Below are 22,283 nucleotides of genomic sequence, written 5' to 3'. Positions count from 1 at the left end.
TTGAATATCGCCATGTCTTTGCCTGCCAGACAGGAAAAGAGTTTTTTTTGTGACGATATGTAACTGAAGATGAGAAACGGATTTATTTTGCTAATCCAAAGCAAAAAAATCAGAGGTTGATCCAGGACAATCATCAACATCGACACAAAAACGGAATATTCATGGTCACAAAGCAATGCTCTGTATTTGATAGGATATGAAAGATATAGTGTATTGTGAGCTTCTAAAACCGAATGAAACAATTACGGGGGAGCGATACCAGCAACAATTGAACAAATTGAATGATAAATTGATGCGCTGGCCTTCTTTTGTAATTAATGCAAGCCCAGCAGATGCAAGGCCAGCGATAGTCAGCAATAGACGCAAAATTCAGGATAATGCTCGTCCACATGTTGCTTCAATCGTTAAACGAACATTGTTAGAACTCGAATGCGAAATCCTTCCACACCCAGCATACTCTCCAAACCTAGCACCATCTGATTACCATCTATTCTGATCGATGCAACATGCTTTGGCAGATACACACTTCAATAATTACGAAGATGTACAAAAATGGTCTAATTGGAATGCTTCGAAAGACAGATCATTGTATCATTGTGGAATCGCTCTGTTGCCAGAAAAATGGGAAACAGTTAACAACGGAGAATATTTTGTTTGATGTAAATTTAACCATTCCTTTAAAATAAAAATAAAAAAATTGACAAAATAAGAATAATTAATTCAACTTCCTAATATATCGATGATAAGAAGTTGGAAAGGATTGTGACATAAGAAAATATTCCCGCGCAAATACGATCGTAAATCGGGCGCAATCTTCTGAGATTTTGAGGAGGATAAGTCGTCCTCACCAGTTAGCGAGCAAACTCACCAGAAAGATGGACGCGTTAGTTAAATCTACAAAGTCTCGACGTAACGACACGCCAGAAATAATCGTGCGGTAGCTTCATCAACCCATCGCTAAAACTATGTAGGGCAATGTCCAAGAATATAAGCGACCGTGCTCCTTAACAATCACCATATGTGTCGGGCAATAATTCAGACACTTGCCACCGCGGTCGCACATTACCAAATGAGTCGAGTGGTGCGACCAAAGAGAGAAAACAGAACGTTAGGTGGAAGTTAGAACGGAAATGGGAGCGAGAAAGAGACAGAAGTAGCGAAACAGAAAGACAGAGGACGAGAACAGAGAAGGCAGAAGAGCGACGAGAATTCATGTCGTAGGTTGTGGCGGAATACTTCGCTTCTTGCGAGATTTTGGATCCCGAGACCTGAGGATACTGTCAGATCTCACAAGTTTTGCGCACGCAGAACTCACAATTTTGCTCGGAAACTGACAAATCTTGAAATACCTCGCATATCTTGACATTCCAGGACATGTATTTCCTAGTTAATAGCTATTCGAGTTTTTGGAGTAAAATATTTAAAACTGCAATTAAGAGATAGATAGATTAGAAAATCCTCAATCCTTTAGGTGTTGGAATTTTCGGCATCTCAAATCTTCGAATCTTCCGTGATTTTTTAAACTTCCGATCTTCAAACAATCGAGTTTCTCGATCGACGGGCGTTCGCGTTCGAGGTCTTCGCGTTCTCGGCCGTCTACGCGCCGCTGGTCTTGTTTAGCCGTGGCCGAAGAATCGGTGTTTAAGAGAGGGAGGAGGAAGCAGAAGAGGCAAAAGAGGCTGAAGAGGTAGGAGGCGATGGTTTTAGTGGCTGCAGGCGTCGTCGTCGGCGTCAGCGGGCGCGAGAACGAAAGAAAACATAAATAATCGGGTTCAAATGAGACAGGGAGGAAACAGAAGAAGGAGAAGAAGAAGGGCTGACTGAGGAGCCCCCTCTCAGAGCCACACACGGCGGCGCGGCGCGTTGTGTGTCTCGACTTCGTCGAACCTGATGCCTTGCCTGCCTCTGCCAGTGCGCCACGTTACTCCACCTTCTCTCATCGCACTCTCGGCTCTGAAGAGGAAGCTGACACGAAAGACGACAGATTGCCGCCCGGTATCCCGGCTCCTGTCTGATCCGTTTCGCGCTTTTCGTAGATAGAAGTGCGATCTAGCGATCTAACATTGTTCGCCTCATGGACGTGAATTACCTTACGAATATTGCTCGCTCTCGCATCCCGAATAACCGGGCGATTTGACGTTCTTCGGAGCTTCAGACCGAGGCTATATTGAAGAATGCGTGGCGACTCGTCCGTGAGAGGGAAAGTGGGTGGAGGAGAAAGAAAAGGGGGAGAAGAGTGCGCGCGAGACAGGGTTAATTAATTCGCATGCCGGCCGAAACAACACGGCCGGCGTGATCGCAAAGCGTTGCGTGAGCCGAGATTAAAACGCGCTTCCGTTCGTCGACATTGAAGCGACGTTAATGATCACGTTGATATCACACTTTCCTCGGTGAACCCTTCGACACGGACCACGAAACGGAGGATGGGACACGGGATGCGTGTCGACGACCGTTGGGAATTAACGCTCAAGTGATCGCGTGAATTTTCATGAGCCCGATATAGCCGGTCTTGACACCGGTCTTACCGAAAACATCGTCGATCATACCAGATGTGCCAACGTTGCTTTCATGGTGTATATGAATGCACTCTGAAGATCCTCCGGCTACCATTTTGATAAGGCATTCAATGGACGACACACATAGAATTATTTTTTTTCTCTTCAGTCAGAAAGTTTGGCAAACTTGATTAGTCTCGATTAGTCTTGAAGTCTCGACGAGACGCGAAGAGCTCTTCGCGAACGTAATTCGCGGAGCCATTGAGCGACAAAACTTTGAGTAAATTTCATATTTTACGACCTTGACCTGACATTTTAATTATCATGATTTTAATGTCGAGGAACCTCTGATTTATGTTGTTACGGTACGGTAAACGAATTGCAGTTATGAGAAGAAAAAGAAAATCGTCCAATAGATCGCGCGGGACCACCCTGCCGTCGACAAAGGCGCATCGCCTTCGGATTAAAACATCGCTCACAATGGCGGCGGAGGCGGCGGAGGCGGCGGAGAAAGCGGCGCGCGGTGTGACGCGTCGCGGCGTATTTATAAATCAGTCGGCATATGATAATTTAATTTTATCGCTAGTCGTCACCATAACAGCGGCCGCGCGGCGTTTCATCGGCAAAGGACGAAAAAAGGCAAGCGGCGGGACGGGCGAGCGAGCGTGGCGGCGCAAAAGCACAAGAGCGGCACTAAATAGCGCGCCGAGGCGAGGCGAGGCGAGTGCGCCGCGGTACGACCCCCTTCCTCAATGAGCGTGTCTCTATTAAATCTATTATTAGAGCCCGGGCCTCTCGGGTGCGAAAGCATCCCTTTCAATTACCTACGGCTTCATTTCGCGCGGTCTCTACCGGGTGTGCGACTCGGCGGGCCGCGAGGGGGGACGATAACGTGCGGAGCCGAAGGAACTAGGAGGGAGTTTCCAAGTGGATTGAAGGGAGCGCGAGATGGTGGGAGAGGATATTACTCGGGAATCTAAGTAATCTCAAGCCGAGGCATTCGAGGATTTAAAAGCACGAGGATTAGAGCATCGGCAGGCTCGAGAATTCCAGCACGGGGAAACGAGCGGTTCCGCAAGTTCCGAGGATACGAGTGTAGCAGAATAATTCGCGAATCCCGGAACGCGGAGAATTCGGAAATTTGGGGCTTTTCGCCAACGCGAAATATACCCAAAAAAAGTAATTTCAAAACAAGTGGATCATCTAAATTTTAGAAGATTTTACTCTTATACATGGCCTCAAGAGATTCCTCTAAAATTAAGAGAAAAATATTATAAACATATTCTTAATGTTAAAAGTATTATATGTTATATGTACAATGCAAATCTTATTGATTTTAATATAAAATTCCTCTTATACAGAGATTATTTAATCTTTTTTTAAAAGGATTATTATTTATTCTTACTGTACTTTATTCTTATTGGTTATACTGGTTAATTTGAAAAAATTGTTATAATATATAGCAGAAATTAATATATATAAATGTACTTCTGGCTCCAGTTCTACAATAAGTAAGCACGAATGAAGTAAGATCATCATAACAAATAAACCAATCAGTTTTGTTATGGACTTCATAGCTACAAAGATATTTATCATGACCAATTATATGAAACATGGTTAAAAAAAATATATATTATTCAACTTCTTGCAATAGATTATAAACTGTACTTGACCAAATATAAGTAAATTATCTCCGTTATATGTTATAACAACACACATACCTTTTTTAAAAAGCGTTTCAAATATTCTGACCCATGAGCATATGGTTAGTTTTTCGTTTATGTCTGGAGGTAGAGCATGATTGAACAAAAGAAGCGGACATTCAAATCAACATATTCTTCATATAAGAGGAAAATTAATTGATATAAGAGATTCAAGAAATCCTCTTGAAATAAGAGGAAAACAATTAAAATAATATCTAATAAATTTTAGACGAACGGTTCACTTTAATCGCTTTATCGAAGGAAGAATCCTTTTCCTGTAAAAGGCTTCGCTTAGATGAGACTATGGCAAAAATCACTTTACAAATAGAATACTTTTTTTGGGTGTAAGATCTGCAGATTTAACTGTCCAAGAATCGTGAAAACGTTCCTTTTGGACTTGAAAAGTTCGATTTTGTCAAGCTTGGAATCCGAGGATACGGAAGTCCAAAATATCCAAGCGTCTGAGATTTCGCGTTACAGATTATTGTTGGAGCTCGGTGATGAATAAGAGGGAATTTCGCTTAGCGAATGAGTAGATTTCTCAATGGCGTTTCTGTCACGGCAATCAAATGAAATCCGCGAGTGTGCTCATTACGGGAGAGAAAGAGAGACAAAGAGGGAGAAAGAGAGAGAAAGAGAGAGAGAGAGAGAGAGAGAGAAACAAGCACGATTTACTGTCGCGCAAGGTCGCGCTACCGTAATTAAGCGCATATATAGAAACGCGTGACGCCGCGCTCGCACGCTCGTTTTGACGCGATCGACGCGCATCGGCGTCAGGTAATGAGAAAGCATGAGCTCGTTCGCGTTCCTCGATAAACGGGGAGTATTAGCGTTGCGTGAAATAATGTCGACTTTATTCCGCGCTAAGCTGAAGTTTACAATGCTTATCCGGCGCGTCGCCGGTTGCCTCTCGCGGCCAATTAGTCTTGTAAATTCGATTACGAACGCGCGCACGCAGAACAATGCGCGAAGCGTTATCGGCTAATAATTAGAGGAGTCTTTAATCATTGCAAGCGAGCGAGCGAACGAGCGAGCGAGCGAGTCAACGATGCCGGCATTTTAATTTTAAATTTGCAGCGCGAACACGCACACGCTCCCTCGGAATCTTCGTAATAATCTTCGCATACCGCATGCAATTAACGACTTTAGCTATCAACGAAAATCAACGAAGCCGCGAATTATTATCTGCTGTAGAGAAAATCGGTCGGCTGTTATCCAATTACAACGATCGAGACGCGCCCGTACACATGGATGAATGTTGCTTTGAATTGAACTCGTAGAATAAATAAATACTATGCCGATGGTATTGGAAAATTAATGACGCTTGTATATGACGCGGGAAATATCTTATGTTAATTAATGCGAATATATAAATTCCATACAAATAATTCACATCGGTCATTTTTCCGTTTTCGTTTCGTGACAGAACGATACATACGTTAGCTGCTCGTGGATTGGAAGATATATATATATATATATTTCCAAAGCCCGGTCGTTCGCTTAATTATGCAGAAGCGACACAAAACGCGCGCAAGCACTCGTTCTCTCTTGATTCTTCAATTATCCGAATTTGCGTAAGAAAAAAGCGAATTTCGGCCCCTCGGGGCATGGCGTTTTCAGCTTCTTCCTTCTCTCCTCGGTTTTTTCGACGGGAGAACTCACACTTCCTGGTTCTAAAGCCGACGCGGAGCCGCACGCGAGCTGCAAGAGAGCACGTCGTCGGCATCGGGTCCCGAAGCCCAGAATATCCGGGCGCCGAACGGAGCCCGCTCCAGTCCGCTCCGCCCACTGTGTTCGCAAATTCTCTCTCAATTTTCATCGGCTTGGCGCTCCGCAGCTGGACGTAATTGGCTACCTGTCGTTCGATCAACCGTACCGATCTGTCCTCGGGCCGTCAGACGACCGACCGACCGACCGACCGACCGACCGACCGGCCGGCCGGCTGGCCGCTTGACGACAGGCCCCTGACGCAGTCTTGACGGGGCCCTGCGTGAGCTCTCGCCAGAAAATTACTTTCCCCCACATCGTGAATGTCGCAACTTCGAAAACGCGCGAATTTCGCATTGAATTTGTCGTCGCGTGACACGCTTCGCCCGTTGATTTCGCCGCGTTCGCAGGTATACTGGGTGTCCGACCGTTACTTCTTCAAACGTGGACTCTGGAAATGCCGCGGTTGTGTGAGATATTGTCAAGCATTGATAAGAGAGTGACAAAAGAGTGATAAGAGAGAGACTCTCAAAGGATATTTTTTGAAAAATTCGTTAAACCGAATAAATCATATCGCGATTACGGACCGCGCGAAGAACTCAGGGGGATTTTTAGATCGAGAAAATATTTGCGGCGGATTGTTAATATCAGAACCACTGATAATTAACCTGACCGATTTCTACCAGACCAGTCGAGGTTTTGAAGAACGTACATCGTGCAAAGGCAAAGATATCTACTTTTCATTGCAGTTTTACTTAAGATCCATTAAAACCCGCAGAAAACATCATTATATAAATTTGAGTAATTCTTATAAGAAATCACAAACCAGTCATTTTTTATTTATACCGGATGTCCGACCATTACTTCTTGTGTGCTATAAATGTGAGCTATAATAATTTCGCAGCTATCCGTGTATGAGATATTATCAAGAATCAATAAAGGAAATTAAGGATACTTAAAAAATTTATTAAACTGAGTAAATCATACCGCGATTTTTCAGGTTACACGAAAATCTCAGAAGAAATATTTAATCGAGGAAAAATTTATTGCAGATTGTTAATACTAAACTACTGACAATTATCAAGATTTCTACCAGAGCAGTCGAAATTTTGGAAAATGTACGTTATGCAAAAGCAGAAATGTTTGTTTATTTATTAGTTTTATTTAAAGTTCATTAGAAACCTAAAAAGTGTTGTTATATAAATTTGAGTAACTCCTGTAAGAAATCATAAACTGGTCATTAATTACCGTTTGATATTTATAGTAGTAATAGTAGTTCTAGCATTAAAATGGATGTATACACAGCATATTTGTACTTCTCTTGACATCAATCGCAGGGAAGCCAAAATTCGTCAAGTGATTCATTACATAGAGCATTGCCAAATGCGGCTGGATATCCTGTAGACAGCGACTGTTTGATCGTCGATTAACTCCCAGCAATATAACGGCGGTATCTTTCTGTACGAATCGACAAAAGAAAGGATTCTCAAAAATTACTTTGCAAGCATGGTATGCGACGTACGTATGCTCGTCGGCAATGCTTAAAGACGAATTACAGCCTCTTTGCGCGGTACGCGCCGCAAAAAGCGTAGTACAAAGGGATATGCATGATGACGAAACAAACGTTCAGCACGTTGTCGCGAGTAATGAGACCGCAGTTCGTAACTTTTCTATTTTATATGCTCTCTCTCTCTCTCTCTCTCTCTCTCTCTCTCTCTCTCTCTCTCTCTCTCTCTCTCTCTCTCTCTCTCTCTCTTTCAAATAACTATTCTCAAGTTTCCAGACGTATAATTTGGCATCTCAGGGAAAAATATTTCATTCTTGCATGAAACAAATGTCAAAAATATTTCAAAAATTACGAAGTCAATTCAAATTCGAAATTTGTAATATTATCGCGCTTTATATTCCATCCCAATCATCTTGATATCATTTCTGCTATCAGGAAAATCTAAACCAAAATGAGTATATTTTTCGGGATATTTCGTGTACGACTAATAGAAATTTTCCATCATTCGCATTAGACGCGTTGGCGGTAAACAATTGCGATTAATAATCACAATCTCTCTAAAGACATGCGAACACAGAAAATCGCCGGACTAACGTCTCTTTCGCACTTCGCGCGACGCACCGTGCTGCGTCGCGTGTGCATTCTCGTGCATGGCAAAGCATCATCTCACAGAACGCGCATCTCTTGCAAAGATTTATTCGCACGCGGCGATGCGCTCGGGCTCGTACTCGGACTACCGAACCGAGCAGGACGGCGAGCATGCGGGGCGAATTTATCACGCAGTGTACCACTCACTGCGCGGTACACGGCATCGTAAATCGGTCCGGGAAGTGGTCCAAGCGTTTGGCCGAGCCATGTCAGCGAAATCGTATAACTTCGACGGGGCCAACCGCGTTTGTTGTCGAAAAACACACTGGTGGTGTCGGGACTTCAACACTACCGCGCGAATTTCGCCCGCCGACGCAGAATAAGAGGAACGTTTAATTAAACGCGGACACTAGATTTCGGAATTTCGTCCGGTAAGAGTTTAGGTTCGAAGTTCTCACGAGACTGCGATTTTGCACCCGACGTAGATTTATAATACACCAAAAATAATGGACAATAGCAATTGCTTCGTACGTAGAATAAAAATAAATTGTTTTTAATAAAATTATTTGGTCCGTTTCTCCATCACGAATTTCATCAAAACTTTTGCATTCACTCAATAACAAGGAACATGATGGGAATATAATAAGGAATTACATTAGTATTACTTAGTTATTACTTTAGTGCTTTTCATTAATTAATCATAATGAATGTAATAACACTATATGTTTTTTTATTGGCTTGAGGCAGACTTTGTTATATCAGAGCCTTTGTAAAACAGTTTGAAGTTAAGTTACGTAACATCGCTAGGCCAAGGTTAGATAAGAGATTTAGATGAATTCATATAATGTAAAGCGCTATGCCATGTAAGCGGATGCATCTAATGTAAATTGAAGAACCCGAGAGAGAGAGGAGAGAGAGAGAGAGGGAGGTAGGAGGGAGCAACGGAGAGAAGCTTTGGTGGAGCACGTGTTGGTGGAGCGCAGTAGTAAAACGTCGATATCAAAGAGTAGAAGTCAACTAAATTCACATCCGGTATATGCGATTTCGCGACTCTCAAAGAGTTGTGCGGCAGAATATTGTCGGCATGATCCGCTCATAAAGTGACGAAGACGACGACGACGACGACGACGACGACGACGACGACGACGACGACGACGACGACGACGACGACGCGAATCGTCAAGCAAACTGGCGTACCGCCGATGACGAGGGGCAAACGCAGATGGAGAGGAGATGATGTAGGACGGAGACGGAGGTGGCGATGTTGTCGAGGGAGCGACGATGCTGACAATGGTGGTGGCGAGCCAGATGTTTGGCTAATGATGTCAGTGGAATCGTAACTAAAACCGAGGCGGCCCTGGGCTTAGCACCAGCTTAGTCTCGGCTTTGAAGGAAAGAGTCTTATTACCCCGAGCTGCACGTGCTGCTTGTGAGCGCGAAACCGTGGGGTAATTGGACCACCCACTCGATAGTCAAGAGAGAGTGCCATTCTTCGCTTTCCTCGTTGTGCCTTCCTTCCGTTCTTCCTTCCTTCCTTCCTTCCTTCCTTCCTTCTTCTCTTCCTTCTTTCTTTCCTCCCTTCCTTCCTTTCCTTTCTTCTTTTCTTCCTTTCTTCTTTCGTCTTTTCTCCCTTTCTTCTTTGCTTTCTCCTTTCTTCTCTTCTTTTCATTCCTGTTTCCCTACCTTTCTTTCTACTTTTCTTCCTTCTGACCTTTCTTTCTCCTTTCTTTTTTCCTTCCTTCCTGCCTTCCTCCGTTCTTTTCCCCCTTCTTCTTTTCTTTCCTTTTTTCCCCCTTGCTTCCTTTGCCTTTCCTTTTGCTCTTTCCCTTCCTTTCTTTCTTTCTTTCTTCCTTCATTCCATTCCATTCTTTCTCCCTTTCATCCTCCCTTCCTCCCTTCTTTCCTTTCTTCTTCTCTTCTTTCCTTTCATTCTTTCTCCCTGTCTTCTTTCCTTCCTTTTTTCTTTTCTCCTTTCTTCTTTTCCTCCCTGTTTTTTCTCTTTCTTTTTATTTTCCTTCCTTCCATCCTTTCTTTCTTCATTCTTTTCTTGCGTCCTTTCTGCCTTCCTCCGTTCTTTCTTTCTTCTTCTTCCGTTTCTTTCTTCTTCCCTTCTTTCCTTTTTCTCCCTTCTTCCTTTTTCCTTTCCTCCCTCCCTCCTTCTCTCTCACCCACTTTTCCGTTCTTCCTTCCTTGCTTCCATTATTCCTTTCTTCCATCCCCCTTCCTTCTTCCCTTCTTTCCTTCCAACCACTTATTCTCTTTTTCTCGATTCCGCATCGTCGAAGACGCAAAAACGATCACAAACCTGCAACGAGCAAATAAACTGAAAGTCGCGCGACAGCTTCTACTGCCAGTCTCCGATACAGCGTATCTACACAATGCATGTGTGGAGCATTCGGGCACGCGTAAAGAAAAGAGGAGATATTAGTACGCGTGTTTTCTTTGAGAGGGCTTATCGCGGACGTGCACGGTTTGTCGCAAGTCACAAAATCATCGACGAAATCACTGCAATAAGTCGACTGAATATATACGAGAAACGATCGCGACTGACATCTCATACTACGATTATGAATTACAGATGTTGCTAAGAAGCGAGTTGCTTTCCGCTCTTGCGTGAAAAGGTACTTGCCGTAGGAGAGAAATTGAAAGTATACTTGAATTCATTTTCAAATTATTACTTTCGTTTTTTATTTTCCTATATATGTTATCAAGTGCGTTAATGTTTATCGAATTTACGATATCATTAATGAGGAATTTTATTTTTCAATGTTTCAATTCAAAATTACACGTTAATATCAAGTATCTTAATTGATGGCAATAAGTCATCGTGACGTCGCTTGCCGTTCGTTGTCGAATTTTGGAACAGCGAGGATTAATTGGACCACCTAGGGAGAGGTCGGCGTTGCGACAAGCGCGACTCCCTTTTCCAAATAAATATCCGCGTGTTGCGCCTCATCTCGGGTGTAGCAGTGGTCTCTCCTCAAAAGACGCCGATATCCCGGAACTGTAGCGGCAGGAACGTGTTCTCGTTCGGGCGAGTCGCGACACACTCGTCTGTGACACTCGACCCGGAAGACAAGGTTGATTTATCCCTGTTGGCTCGCCTAGCGGAAATTGGGTGGATCCGTGTCGAGGGATATCACTGTTCTTGTTTGACATTTTTATGCTGGTATCGCCGATGTGTACAGCCGTTTGTACGGACGCCTGTGAGAAGGCGCTAATTAACACGCCATCTAATCACCTAATTTTCAACCCGGGGAAAATCGTCCCTTATGAGCTTGTCCGGCTTCTCAATTTCATCTCACGCACGCATGCGTGTCTCTCGAATGTACACCATTTATCACAAATTTCTTCCTTTCTCTACTCCCTGACATTCATTTAGCAACGATGCGATAATTTTCATGAATGACTATCGGGTAAACAAACTGAAAATATGTCAACCATATCGTTATGAGATGAACAATGATAGACGGAAGATCAGCGTTTTATTCGCCATTCATCAGAAACCGTAACTATGTTGGACCCTCGTTAGTTCGCTTTTCATGCTTGTGAGCACCTTGTGACTTGCGAATGCTGACTCGTTTCGCGGTTAAATGTGCGGAAAATTTCATTGGTCCAACACGTCTCGTGTTTGGAAACTACGGGCCCGGGTCAGGTACATCCCTCGGGATCCAACCCGACGAAATTTCTCGCCTCAAAGCTTTTGTGGACGGGAACAGAGGCAAAGACGACAGCGTTGCCGGAAAGGCAAGGCAAGGCAAAATAAGGCAAGTCAGAGGAAGGGCAAGAGCGTCGCGCGTTAGGTTGACAACAGGGGACTTCAGAGAGAGGCCACCTGTGCATCCGTTGCGTTGTGGGTGGCCTCGTAGGTAAGGCAAAACATCCAATTTAGGTGCGGAACCGACTTAGAGTGAATCTTTGTAGGGGTGGCGTACGCGACATATGATTTTATTCAAAAAATCAAAATTGACATTGAAATATACTTTAACAAAATATTTTGATTACATAATAATATTACCATATTTTGCTCTCTCTCTCTGAAATCAGAGACGTCTTTTATTTAAAAAATTTTTTTATAAAATATCGGAGATATAGAAATATTTTAATAAAATATGAAGATACTTTCCGACTTCTTGTTATGCGAATTTATTGGAGACTGAATGTAGGCTCCTCGAAAATTTCAATCGAAAGAGGTATACTTTGAGCTTAAATTCTGAAAATGGTTATAACAACAAGCAACTTTCGTCCACAGAGATTTGTTGAAACTTCTTAACTCTTCTAAAAATGTTCAATAAATTTAAAAAATGTTTTAAATTTCAATAAATTCTGGATTTTACAAAATCTCACATTGTTTGGCCAAATTGATAGAACTTGATTCTAGAAAAAAATAGTTCATAAGAACTTTCTAACTACGCATCATTAATTTTGACTTTTGGTATAATAGTAACTTCACGCTCTTCTCTATAAAAATTAAAAGTTTAATACGAGGATAACACAAAACCAATAAAAAGCTGAACTAAATAACTCATTTTAAGTATTTCAAATATTTTATACAGATCTTTTTGGCGGAAAGGTTTGAAGAAAATGTTTTGTCCGTCTATCTGCTTACTTATCATCCAGAGCCACTACAACCAAGCAACGAGACGTTTGGCTAATCCTAAACAAATAGTAACGTACGGAACGGCTCGAATCGAAAAGTAAAAAATTAAAAGAACATAAACATTGTTACGTTTGATAGTTTAGGAAATTTTATCGTAAATATAATCACATAGTATGAGACTGCCATTACTAATGTGAGCTTCTATTATTCAATCTTAGAACTTTTTTCCATAATTATTTAACTTTTATCAATTTAGCTAAAAACAACATTAGCATAAGAGCAACAGATTTTGTAAAATACAAAATTCACTGAAAATTTCTACAATAGTTAAGAATCTCGAAGAATTTCGTTTGAAATAAAAGTTATTTGTTTTCATAAACACTTTCAAAATTCAAACTCAAAAAATATTTCTTTTATCTAAAAGTTTCAAGAAACCGACGCTAGCGCACCAAAGAACCTCCTCATAGATAATCGAATGTTTTGAAAATATTACAATTAGATTTTATTCGAAATCGATTTAACGCATAAAATATTTGCTTTACAGCTTTATCCTCTCACACGGCTTTATAGCCGTTCTTGAAAAAATCATGTTGCTCAGACAGTTGCTCTGGTTCATCCTGTATGTAGAGAGAGAGAGAGAGAGAGAGAGAGAGAGAGAGACAGAGAGAGAGAGAGAGAGAGAGAGAGAGAGAGAGAGAGAGAGAGAGAGAGAGAGAGAGAGAGAGAGAGACAGAGAGAGAGAGAGAGTGAGAGAGAAGGGCAGAGGGAGAGGAAGGCAGAGAGAACAGTCCGGCCGCTTAAGAGACTACTACAGACGTGACGATGTGTAGCCCAACACATAGGCCAACTTTCTCGGATTTCCTCTCGTCGACCACCGCGGCAGTCGAGTGGCGCGACTGCGAACAAAATGTCCTTTGCTCTCGCAATAAGGGTGCCCCAGGACAGCAAAGGAGCAAAGTTCCGACAAACCTCCTCTGTAAAGGAATAGGAGACTATAAAACTGGTGGATGGGGAAAAGGGAAATTTATCAATTATTTTGGTATCGAATGAACGCTAAACTGGCGATAATCATAGAATAATTGTTAATACGTTGTATAACGAGAACGCAAAGTTATTCAATATCTTACTGCAAAATTTCGCATGCAAAATTTCGCATGCAAAATCTCAACATACATAAAAACTCGTTAAAATATTCACACTCTTACGTTTTAACGAGCCTCGTAATTTCTCTTACGTCGCTCTCATAAAATGCACGATTCGCTCTGTTACGAAAAAAAAGTAAGAGGAAACACCGAAAAATTTATTCAATTTTCAGTGCACGACACCTTACTGAAAGGTTTATCATCATGCAGTTCGTACATCGCGGCCGCTTACCTCATCTCAGTCAAAAGCAATATTCGACTCAGCTCGACGTGGCAATGAATCAGCCGCTACACGCCGGCTCTCTCACTCACTTTCTTTCTTCCCCCGTCTCTCCTCCCATTTTCCAACTGCAGGAAAAATCTCGGAACGAGCCGCTGCATCCCCCGTGTGATTTCGCTCTGCGTAACGCTTTGCGAGGATTTCCGTGCATCAGCAACGCGTCCCTATCTTTCTTCCTACAATCCCCTCTGATTCCCTGACCTCTCCCGCTAGTCTGCCCCTCACCCTTCTCTCTCTCTCTCTCTCTCTCTCTCTCTCTCTCTTTGGTGACGGTGGTAGGTACGACGCTTCGCCGCTTTCTTCTAATTTTACGAGCCGTTGGCTCCCGATCGATGGAACGAACTGTTTCGAAACAGCCGGCCATTTTCCGCCACGCGCCGTTGCTGGCTCGGTGACGTAATTTTCCCTTCAAGCGACGCCGAGCCCTCGTGCGCGCGTACGCCTCAGTAATAAGATCGGAGAATTTGCGAGAAGTCGGCGATGTTAATACGAGTCCGGGGATGATCGGATTCTCGACGTGTCCAATTGTGCGCGTGATCTTCTCTGCCGTGTCCGGCAAACTAACCAACCGGCACTTTTCTTGTCTGTTGCAGATCACGAAGCTCAAGATCGACAGTAATCCGTTCGCGAAGGGTTTTCGAGACTCTTCTCGTCTCACCGACTTCGAGAGGTGAGTTGCATGACGACTTACATTACATGCTAGCGAATTTCAACCCGTTGGTAACGAAATCTTTGGTAATGACTGTGGAGCGATATGCGAATCAACGTGTCGATTTCTTTTGAAACGTATCCCTTTATCGTAAAACATTTTTTGTCTTTTATATTAAAATACTTAGGGTGGGTTTATCAATGTTCAGCTAAGTTAAATTTGACTAATAGCTAAGTGTTAACTGTAAATTATGTGTTTATCAATGCAGGATGACTAACAGTTACACATAAACCGTTAACCATAGTGTTTGCTAAAGTAACTGGCGGAATTTTTGTTTGCTAAACATAACTGACAGATGGTAACTACAGATTTGGCGGTCTATATATAGCGAACTGTGCGAGTAATATAATATAACCTCATTTTTGTGTTGATGCAACTCCCTAAACAACGTGAACATCCGGTATAACAATTATTTAACCCTTTGCACTCGGATGTTCCTTCTGAGGGGACGTCTAGCAAACCACTCGGATATCCCTTTTCAGAGGACATAAAGACTTTATTAGTGATTATACAGGATAAGCTGATGCGAGCGCAAATTTTTCAAAAATGCGTGTTTTCTTGAAGTTTTCATTCAAATGTCGTAAAACCAAATCAATATATAGTATATATACTGAGATATATGTAAAAGAATATCAGCCGGTGTTACGTAGAAAGAAAACGAACGTGTGAAGTGTATTCACAGTTATGTCAAGACTTCTCTAATGTCAACACTTAAAGAATATTACGTGATAGAAATATTATTTTACGGATAGGTATATTCGGATAGGCACCGTACAATCTGCTTGTTGTGAGACTGCTGAATAAATTTTCTATTTCTTCCCATGTTTCCTTTTCTTTTCTCTACATGCAACCACCAGTTTTTTTGCATTCGATTATATTTTTGTATTCATTATATAACCTTAATAATAATTGCTTATGGCTAGCAGTAAAATTTGGACCTCTTTTATTTTTCTTTGTATCCATTGTAACACATTGACACTGACACAAAATTTTTGTTCTATTTAATTTTTAAATTACGTATGTCATTCAAATTGGAAGAGTATAAAGTAATGGAGGATACACACAGCGTCCGATATTTAGAAGAACAGCTTTTCAAGAGAATTGCATTCTCTATCAGAAAACTATTCTTCTATTGGGTATCGTATAACGTATGTCGTACCATCGAATCAGTGTGAATTCCTCATAACCAATTAGAAACGTATAACTTTTCTAACAATATTGCCAACCCACGTCAAAACGAAAGTAACTGACAATTACTTAACTAATAGTCAGAAATGCAATGGATAAACATATAGATGAGTGACTAGAACAATAACTCTTAGCCATCTCTTAACTTTCAGTTATATAGCAGTCACTTTTAGCTGAGCATTGATAAATCTACCATTAAGCTTACATAGCTGAGGAAGAATCATTTATCTATGAAATCTATAAATCTGGCATTGCTCAAAAAAAAAACTCATGCGCACGCGACGATTTTTATAGCGAGATGCCTATTAATTAATAGCATAAATAAATCGAGCGCGTACGTGTTTGTGTATGCGAATGGTGCATGAAAGAACGATATGAGAGGGAAGGAGACGAAGGAGATTCCGGCCACGGCGTCGCCTGGAAGAGTACGAGCGACAGACGTGATATATAATGGAGCAGTTTCCCTTTCAGGGAGACGATGGAGTCGATGCTGGCGGAGCAGCAGTCGCTGAGGTTTCCGCCTAGATTGCCCTTTGAGATGGAACAGCTCCAAGCTGGCACGGTCAGCAATCTCAGCCTCGAAGAGAAGGCTTTATGGGCGGCGCGTTCTCAAATGTTGCTGAGAGCCGCGGCGGCTGTCGCCGTTAGTCCTTACGCTCAACTGGTCAGCCCGGCTTTGGTCTATCCGGGTGCCTCGACGGCCAGCACTAGCCACCAGCAGCAGCAGCAACAGCACCAACAGCAGCAGCAGCAACAACTCGGCCACCTTTGGTGGGCTTCATCCATTGGGCCGACTCTCTTCGCCGCGGCACACCATCAGCAGCAACTGGCCGCCTCCAGTTCCCAGCAGAATCCGACGGGACCGGCAGCGCCGCGGCCGCTCTACCCGTCACCCCTCGCCCTGGCACATCACCGATTCTCACCCTACCACACAGCGACCGCCCCGAAATCTTCGACGCCAGCCGCGCCCTCGCCGTCACCGTCCAGAAGAGCCACCCCATCGCCCACAGACAGTCTCAGCAGGGAGGCGCAGGACCTGTCACCTTCGTAGTCGTTGGCTCCATTAGGAAACTGCGTTGCGTCCTCCTCATAGAGAACGAGAGACATGGACTTCAGGTGGGCTTCGAGACTTTTTTAAACTCGAGGTCGCACCGCGCGCGGCGACAATTGATCGGTCTCTTTGAAAAGCACGTGCTTCCGATATGTTATGTTTCGAACGTCTCGTGGCGTCTCGGACGGTGGCAAGGAAAAGGGACTGACGAAATTCGAGGTTTCCCGCGGCCAAAGGGCATAGTGACAAATTCGTTCACGCGTTTGCGAGACGCACGGTTCATTAAAGGTGTCACTTACGAGAATCACATTCGCAGTCGTACAATATACTCCTTCTTCATGAAGACACGGCGAGAGTTCAATGGCGCGACGAAGATGGATTTCATCCATTGTGACACTTGTCTAATCTAAAACTTCTTCTTTTTCCCTATGATCGCAGTTTATAAATTATAGGACCTTGAAAACCGCAGGATTTCTTTCTTTTCCTCTTTCTCTATTATTTTCTTTTAATTAGACGTGCAATGCCTATCGAATGGTGACTTGGAATTCCGAAGGAATTAATTCCCGTTCGGTAAGAATACAAGATGACTGTATAAGAAAATATTTCCATTTATATATATGTAATGTGATAAAAAAACCTTGTGTGAAAAGTCACGTGAAGCGAAGATCGATTCTTTTCGCGCGCTTTGAATGCGAACGTAAGAGAACGCGTAACTTGACGAAAGAATTCACCTTGCGAACCCTTTCGTGTGACGTGTCATGTGTAACACGATGTCCGAAAGGAGAGGAAATGGCATCGGCAGGATGTCGCCGCGGAACCGGGCGATATCGACCGAAAGCCGCAGTACCCAGCATGAATAGCGACGATAATTGTGGTGTCAAAGGTTCTCGACGTTCGCGCGGTCGAATTGGCATCGAACCGGCATTGCATTTTGTCCTTCTCACGCTATTACAAGGAGAGAAGTGTAAACGAACGGGAAAGAAAAGTAACGTAAGGCTATCGCCGCGAGTCTTTGAATGCTGGTCGCCTCTCGCGACTGAACTCTCGACCTTTGGCGAACATGGTGGCAAGTACAGAGGATTCGTGCCCTCTCACGTGACTCGACAATTCCGTTGTCTCCCGACTGGACTTTCTGGGGCCGAGAGAGGCGCCGGGTCTCTACTCTATAGTATATATATATATATATCTATGCCCCGATCGACGATCGGAAGCGATAAGGCTGAGCCGCCATTTTGGTAGTCGGGCATCGTTGCGTTTACGAATGCATTGCTACGAAGTTGTTAGGAAAAAATGTTGCACGAGAAAGGGTAGAAATGAATCTATTACACTTACAGAAAACGCTGAGAGGTGGTTAATGAGATATTGTATTGTATAAATTTCTTTTTTAAACTTTTACGCGAGATGTATATCCTTTGACGACAAACACACGCACGCACGCACACACACACACACACACACACACACACACACATAACACACCACGCTCAAAGCATACGGGTATATATTTATTTTTCGCAACAATTTTTAAAGCGAGCCTATAAAGAGGCGCGTATATATTCAATTAAATAATTTATCTTCTAGTCGAATGATTTATTAATTGAGCAAATTGCTCACATCGCGTTGCAATTTGTTGATTATTTTTCTTTCTTCGTAAATATCTAAAACCTTGGCAAGGAACACCTTGTTAACGATGATTCAGGAAATATGGAAATTTTTTTGATAATGGATATAATTTCAGTCTGATTATATCCGTCAAAAAGTTTTGTATTACACAACAATTTTTCGCTGTACGTCGTCAGAATTACTTTTTTGCAAATGTGTATTTTTGTACGGGAGGGACGTCATTGATTTAATCACATCACATTTTCTGAAAGGATACAAAATGAATGAGCGAGGGGGCGCACAAAAAAAATACAGACGTTGTAAATATGTAACCAATCTGGTTCTCGAAGCGGCATAATTACCGGACATAATACACGCATATGCATCCATAAGAGCAAGTAAGTTGTACGACGACTACCTGTATATAGATATACATATACTCAGTCGCGACGCGCGTAAAAAAATAAAAACTGCGCCACTATCTCTTGTAACATAAGTTGTATATTTCGTATTACGAGCCTACTGTTATCGTTATTTATGTTTCGATTCCGCACTTGCCGAAGCGGGGAAAACGCAAAATGAGCGCGTTCGAACGCGAAGCGCATGATCCGGAAAACCGACGTTCCTGCCAAAAATCTACCACAGAGACTTTTTATACTTAAACGTAAATTTCATCTTCTTCCAAGCCTTTTAATTACATCCAAACCAACCACGTGGCCGGGAAGGAAGAAAAAGAAAAATTGAAACGAGAGATTCGAAAATCTCGATGTAACTAACGATTGGTTGATCCAACAACTGACAAGTTCCCAAAATTTTAATATCCCTATTGATATAAAAAATCCTCCTGAGATGAAGATTCTCAAAAGGAAGGTGATCAACGAATGTCCGTTTCGGGATTCCGAAGGACAGAGAAAATGCATGTGCGGGCGCGTTCTTCGTGCGTTCTTCGCGAGCGCCTAAATGATTATTATCGCCGCGGCGACTATCTTTAGTGTAGAGTGTTATATTGTTAATGCTTGTGTTGTGAAGACGCATACACCTATTGCTGTGCAAGCTGCTCCCTTGTAAATAAACCCTAATAAACTCTTGTACCGAACACATCGTACCGAATATTTTCTTCCGTTGAATTTCTTCCCGTTTATTCTTGAAGCAATTATTTTGTGAAATCACACTCAACATATTAACAAATTCAATTACATACGCAAACACACACATACATACATATGTACACTTTTAATCACATATTCAGATAGAAATATATTCCAGGATAATTGGTGCAAAAAATACGAAAGTAGTAATAAATATATTGATCAATTGCACATTAATTGTCGCCATCACCTTAGTCACGTATTAAAACTAACGAGGCAATTAGAGTATTTTCATCACACAGCAGAGTTTATTCTACGAATACATGGATTGTGCATGGAGTCTGCTGTCTCCTCCTCCTCATCTTCGGCGTGGGGTAAGTCCTAACCTTAGTTGTAGTAAGGAACTATTATTTCGGACAGTGTGACTCTCTCTCTCTCTCTCTCTCTCTCTCTCTCTCTGCCCGGGCCTAGCGTGTACACGCTGAGACAAATGTTGGCGGGTCTGTACGGTTAACCAGCTACAGGATGCCTCGTTTAAAGGTATCATCACGCGATCCTCGAGCCGACCGTACGATTAGAGAATGAAGGAGTTACCATCTGCACTTAGGAAATCGGACCAACCGACGAGGCAAGCTAATCGTCCGCCAGTGCGTCATCACGAGATCACTTTCGCGAATATACGCCGTTTCCGTCGATGGGCATTTTTTTATTAACGTGCGCGTGTGCATCGCGACGAGACGACGGTAAACGTAAATTGCAACAAGTAACTTTATAACTATTTTCAAAGAAGTTCTATTTGATATTTCTAACATAGACATTTTCGTTCATTCCTTCATACTTTCGACACTTTCTACATGTGTTTTTTAAGTTTTACAATAAAAGAATAGTTATGATATCATCATGAGTAAAAATAGTCGAATATTTTATGGTAATATTCATTTTAGTTTTCGTCCGTTGTACATTCGGAAGCTTTGAAATTTTACGACCGTCAGCTGTCGATCAAAACGATTGATTGAAATGTATATGCGCTGTGAGCTTCCGAGTTTACGTAAAATTGATCGTTTGCTTAAACATTCTATTTATTAATTTGTCGCGTCATGATCGCATCGTAAAACAGGCAGGATGAATACATTTCTGTCGTTATGGCCATATCAGGCGCGCATTAGGTATAAACAGACACATAGTCGGGTCCGCAGCAGCGGTAGATCCATTCTTTGCTCGTAAATCACGCGGGCGTTCGGCATGAAAAGGTGACGGGATCCGGTATTAGTGGCGCCGCGGAATGACAGAGTAAGAGCATTATACGACGAAAAAAGACGAAGGAATGGCATGACGGCATAAACATTGAAGATGTCCGTCGCCGTCGTTTGATTAGGACCCCTCCCGTCGTCATGAAACACGCGATTGCGAGCACAAGTTCGGAAAAAGAGCGGCTGAACGACGCGACGCCTCCTCGTAGAATCCTTTCTACGATCATTAAAACGAAATGCATGCGTGCACACGCGAATGAGATGAGAATGTAATTTGCGAAAAACTTTATTTTACTTCGCCTGTCCACGAGACATACAAAAAGACGTTTGGACATATTTTTATTTCTATCAGATTTATCGAGACAAAATTTTGGTTCCATGTTTTAACTTTGTAGATTTTATTAAACTTTTAATATCAAGGAAACATCTCAGGATATAATTCTATACAGAAAGTTATTCTTTGATGCTGAAAATGTTTACTTTTTTACCGCTGCTTTGTTCACAAAATTTAAAAAATTACTTATATTTGAAAATTAATATTTTCGATTATATCTCGGTAGTTTTATCCACACACGTTTAATTTTTATTTTTATTTCAACAACAATATATTATGTAATTTACTTAATTGCAAATGGAATATACGCACAAATAAATATTAAACATTTTAATAAAGAATAATAAGTAAAAATAAATATAAATAAAACAATAAATACTGTTTTTTCTCGAAATACTTTTATTATTTTTTTTTATTGATATTAAAAATTTTAATGGAATTTGAAGAATCAATAAAGCGGAGAAAATATTCGTCAATTGCCACTTCATATTCTCTGTCATGTATCCTGGAGTCAGCTTCTGACCACCATTGTGACAAATATTCTGTAAATATTTAACGATCATATGATACTACATAATATCATAGAAACAATAAAAAACGAGTAAATCTAACAATCGCACATTGACTACGACTGTTATGATTTGACATATTAGTCGAATGTTACAAAAGACACTTTCGATACGTATAGCATATGCAATTATACTATTAATTTCATAACTTGACCATCTTGAAAGTTCAGAATATTTCAAGAACGGTGATTATGATCTGTCGGATACCGAATGTGTTTGTTAGTGATTGGCAAGCAACGACGGCTCGCGAATAGTAAACATGATTTTGTTTTAATATTGATCTCTTTTGAAGATGTCAATATTAAATTTAAATTCTTGTGCATCGTGTACTTTCTCACATTGCTACGTCTCAAATCAACGCATGACGTGATACAAAGTATGTACAAATATACATTGTTTATAATTCGCGTTGTGTGACTAAAATATTTCGTTGACTATTGAAATATTTTGATTAGACTATATTGCACACA

The 22,283-nt window shown here is 41.9% G+C and overlaps 1 protein-coding gene across 2 annotated transcripts in view; it reads left to right on the top strand.

Annotated features, from left to right (window-relative positions):
* Positions 1–19,673, top strand: part of LOC105187927 (T-box transcription factor TBX20) — a 70,367-nt gene extending 50,694 nt beyond the window's left edge. Inside the window, exons 5-6 of one of the 2 annotated variants that reach the window (XM_011149081.3) lie at positions 14,616–14,692; positions 16,379–19,673. In XM_011149081.3, the coding sequence (XP_011147383.2) occupies positions 14,616–14,692; positions 16,379–16,970 (669 nt within the window). In that variant the 3' untranslated portion in view covers positions 16,971–19,673. The remainder of the gene's footprint in view (positions 1–14,615; positions 14,693–16,378) is intronic. The other variant, XM_025302274.1, reaches the window with a different exon arrangement.
* Positions 19,674–22,283: the final 2,610 nt, after the last annotated feature.

This window comes from Harpegnathos saltator, unplaced genomic scaffold (genome assembly GCF_003227715.2).
Source record: "Harpegnathos saltator strain DR-91 unplaced genomic scaffold, Hsal_v8.6 scaffold483, whole genome shotgun sequence".
NCBI classification, from domain to species: Eukaryota; Metazoa; Arthropoda; class Insecta; order Hymenoptera; family Formicidae; genus Harpegnathos; species Harpegnathos saltator.
The sequence above is the reverse complement of the archived record's forward strand: the minus strand, read 5'-3'. Positions and strand labels throughout refer to the sequence as shown.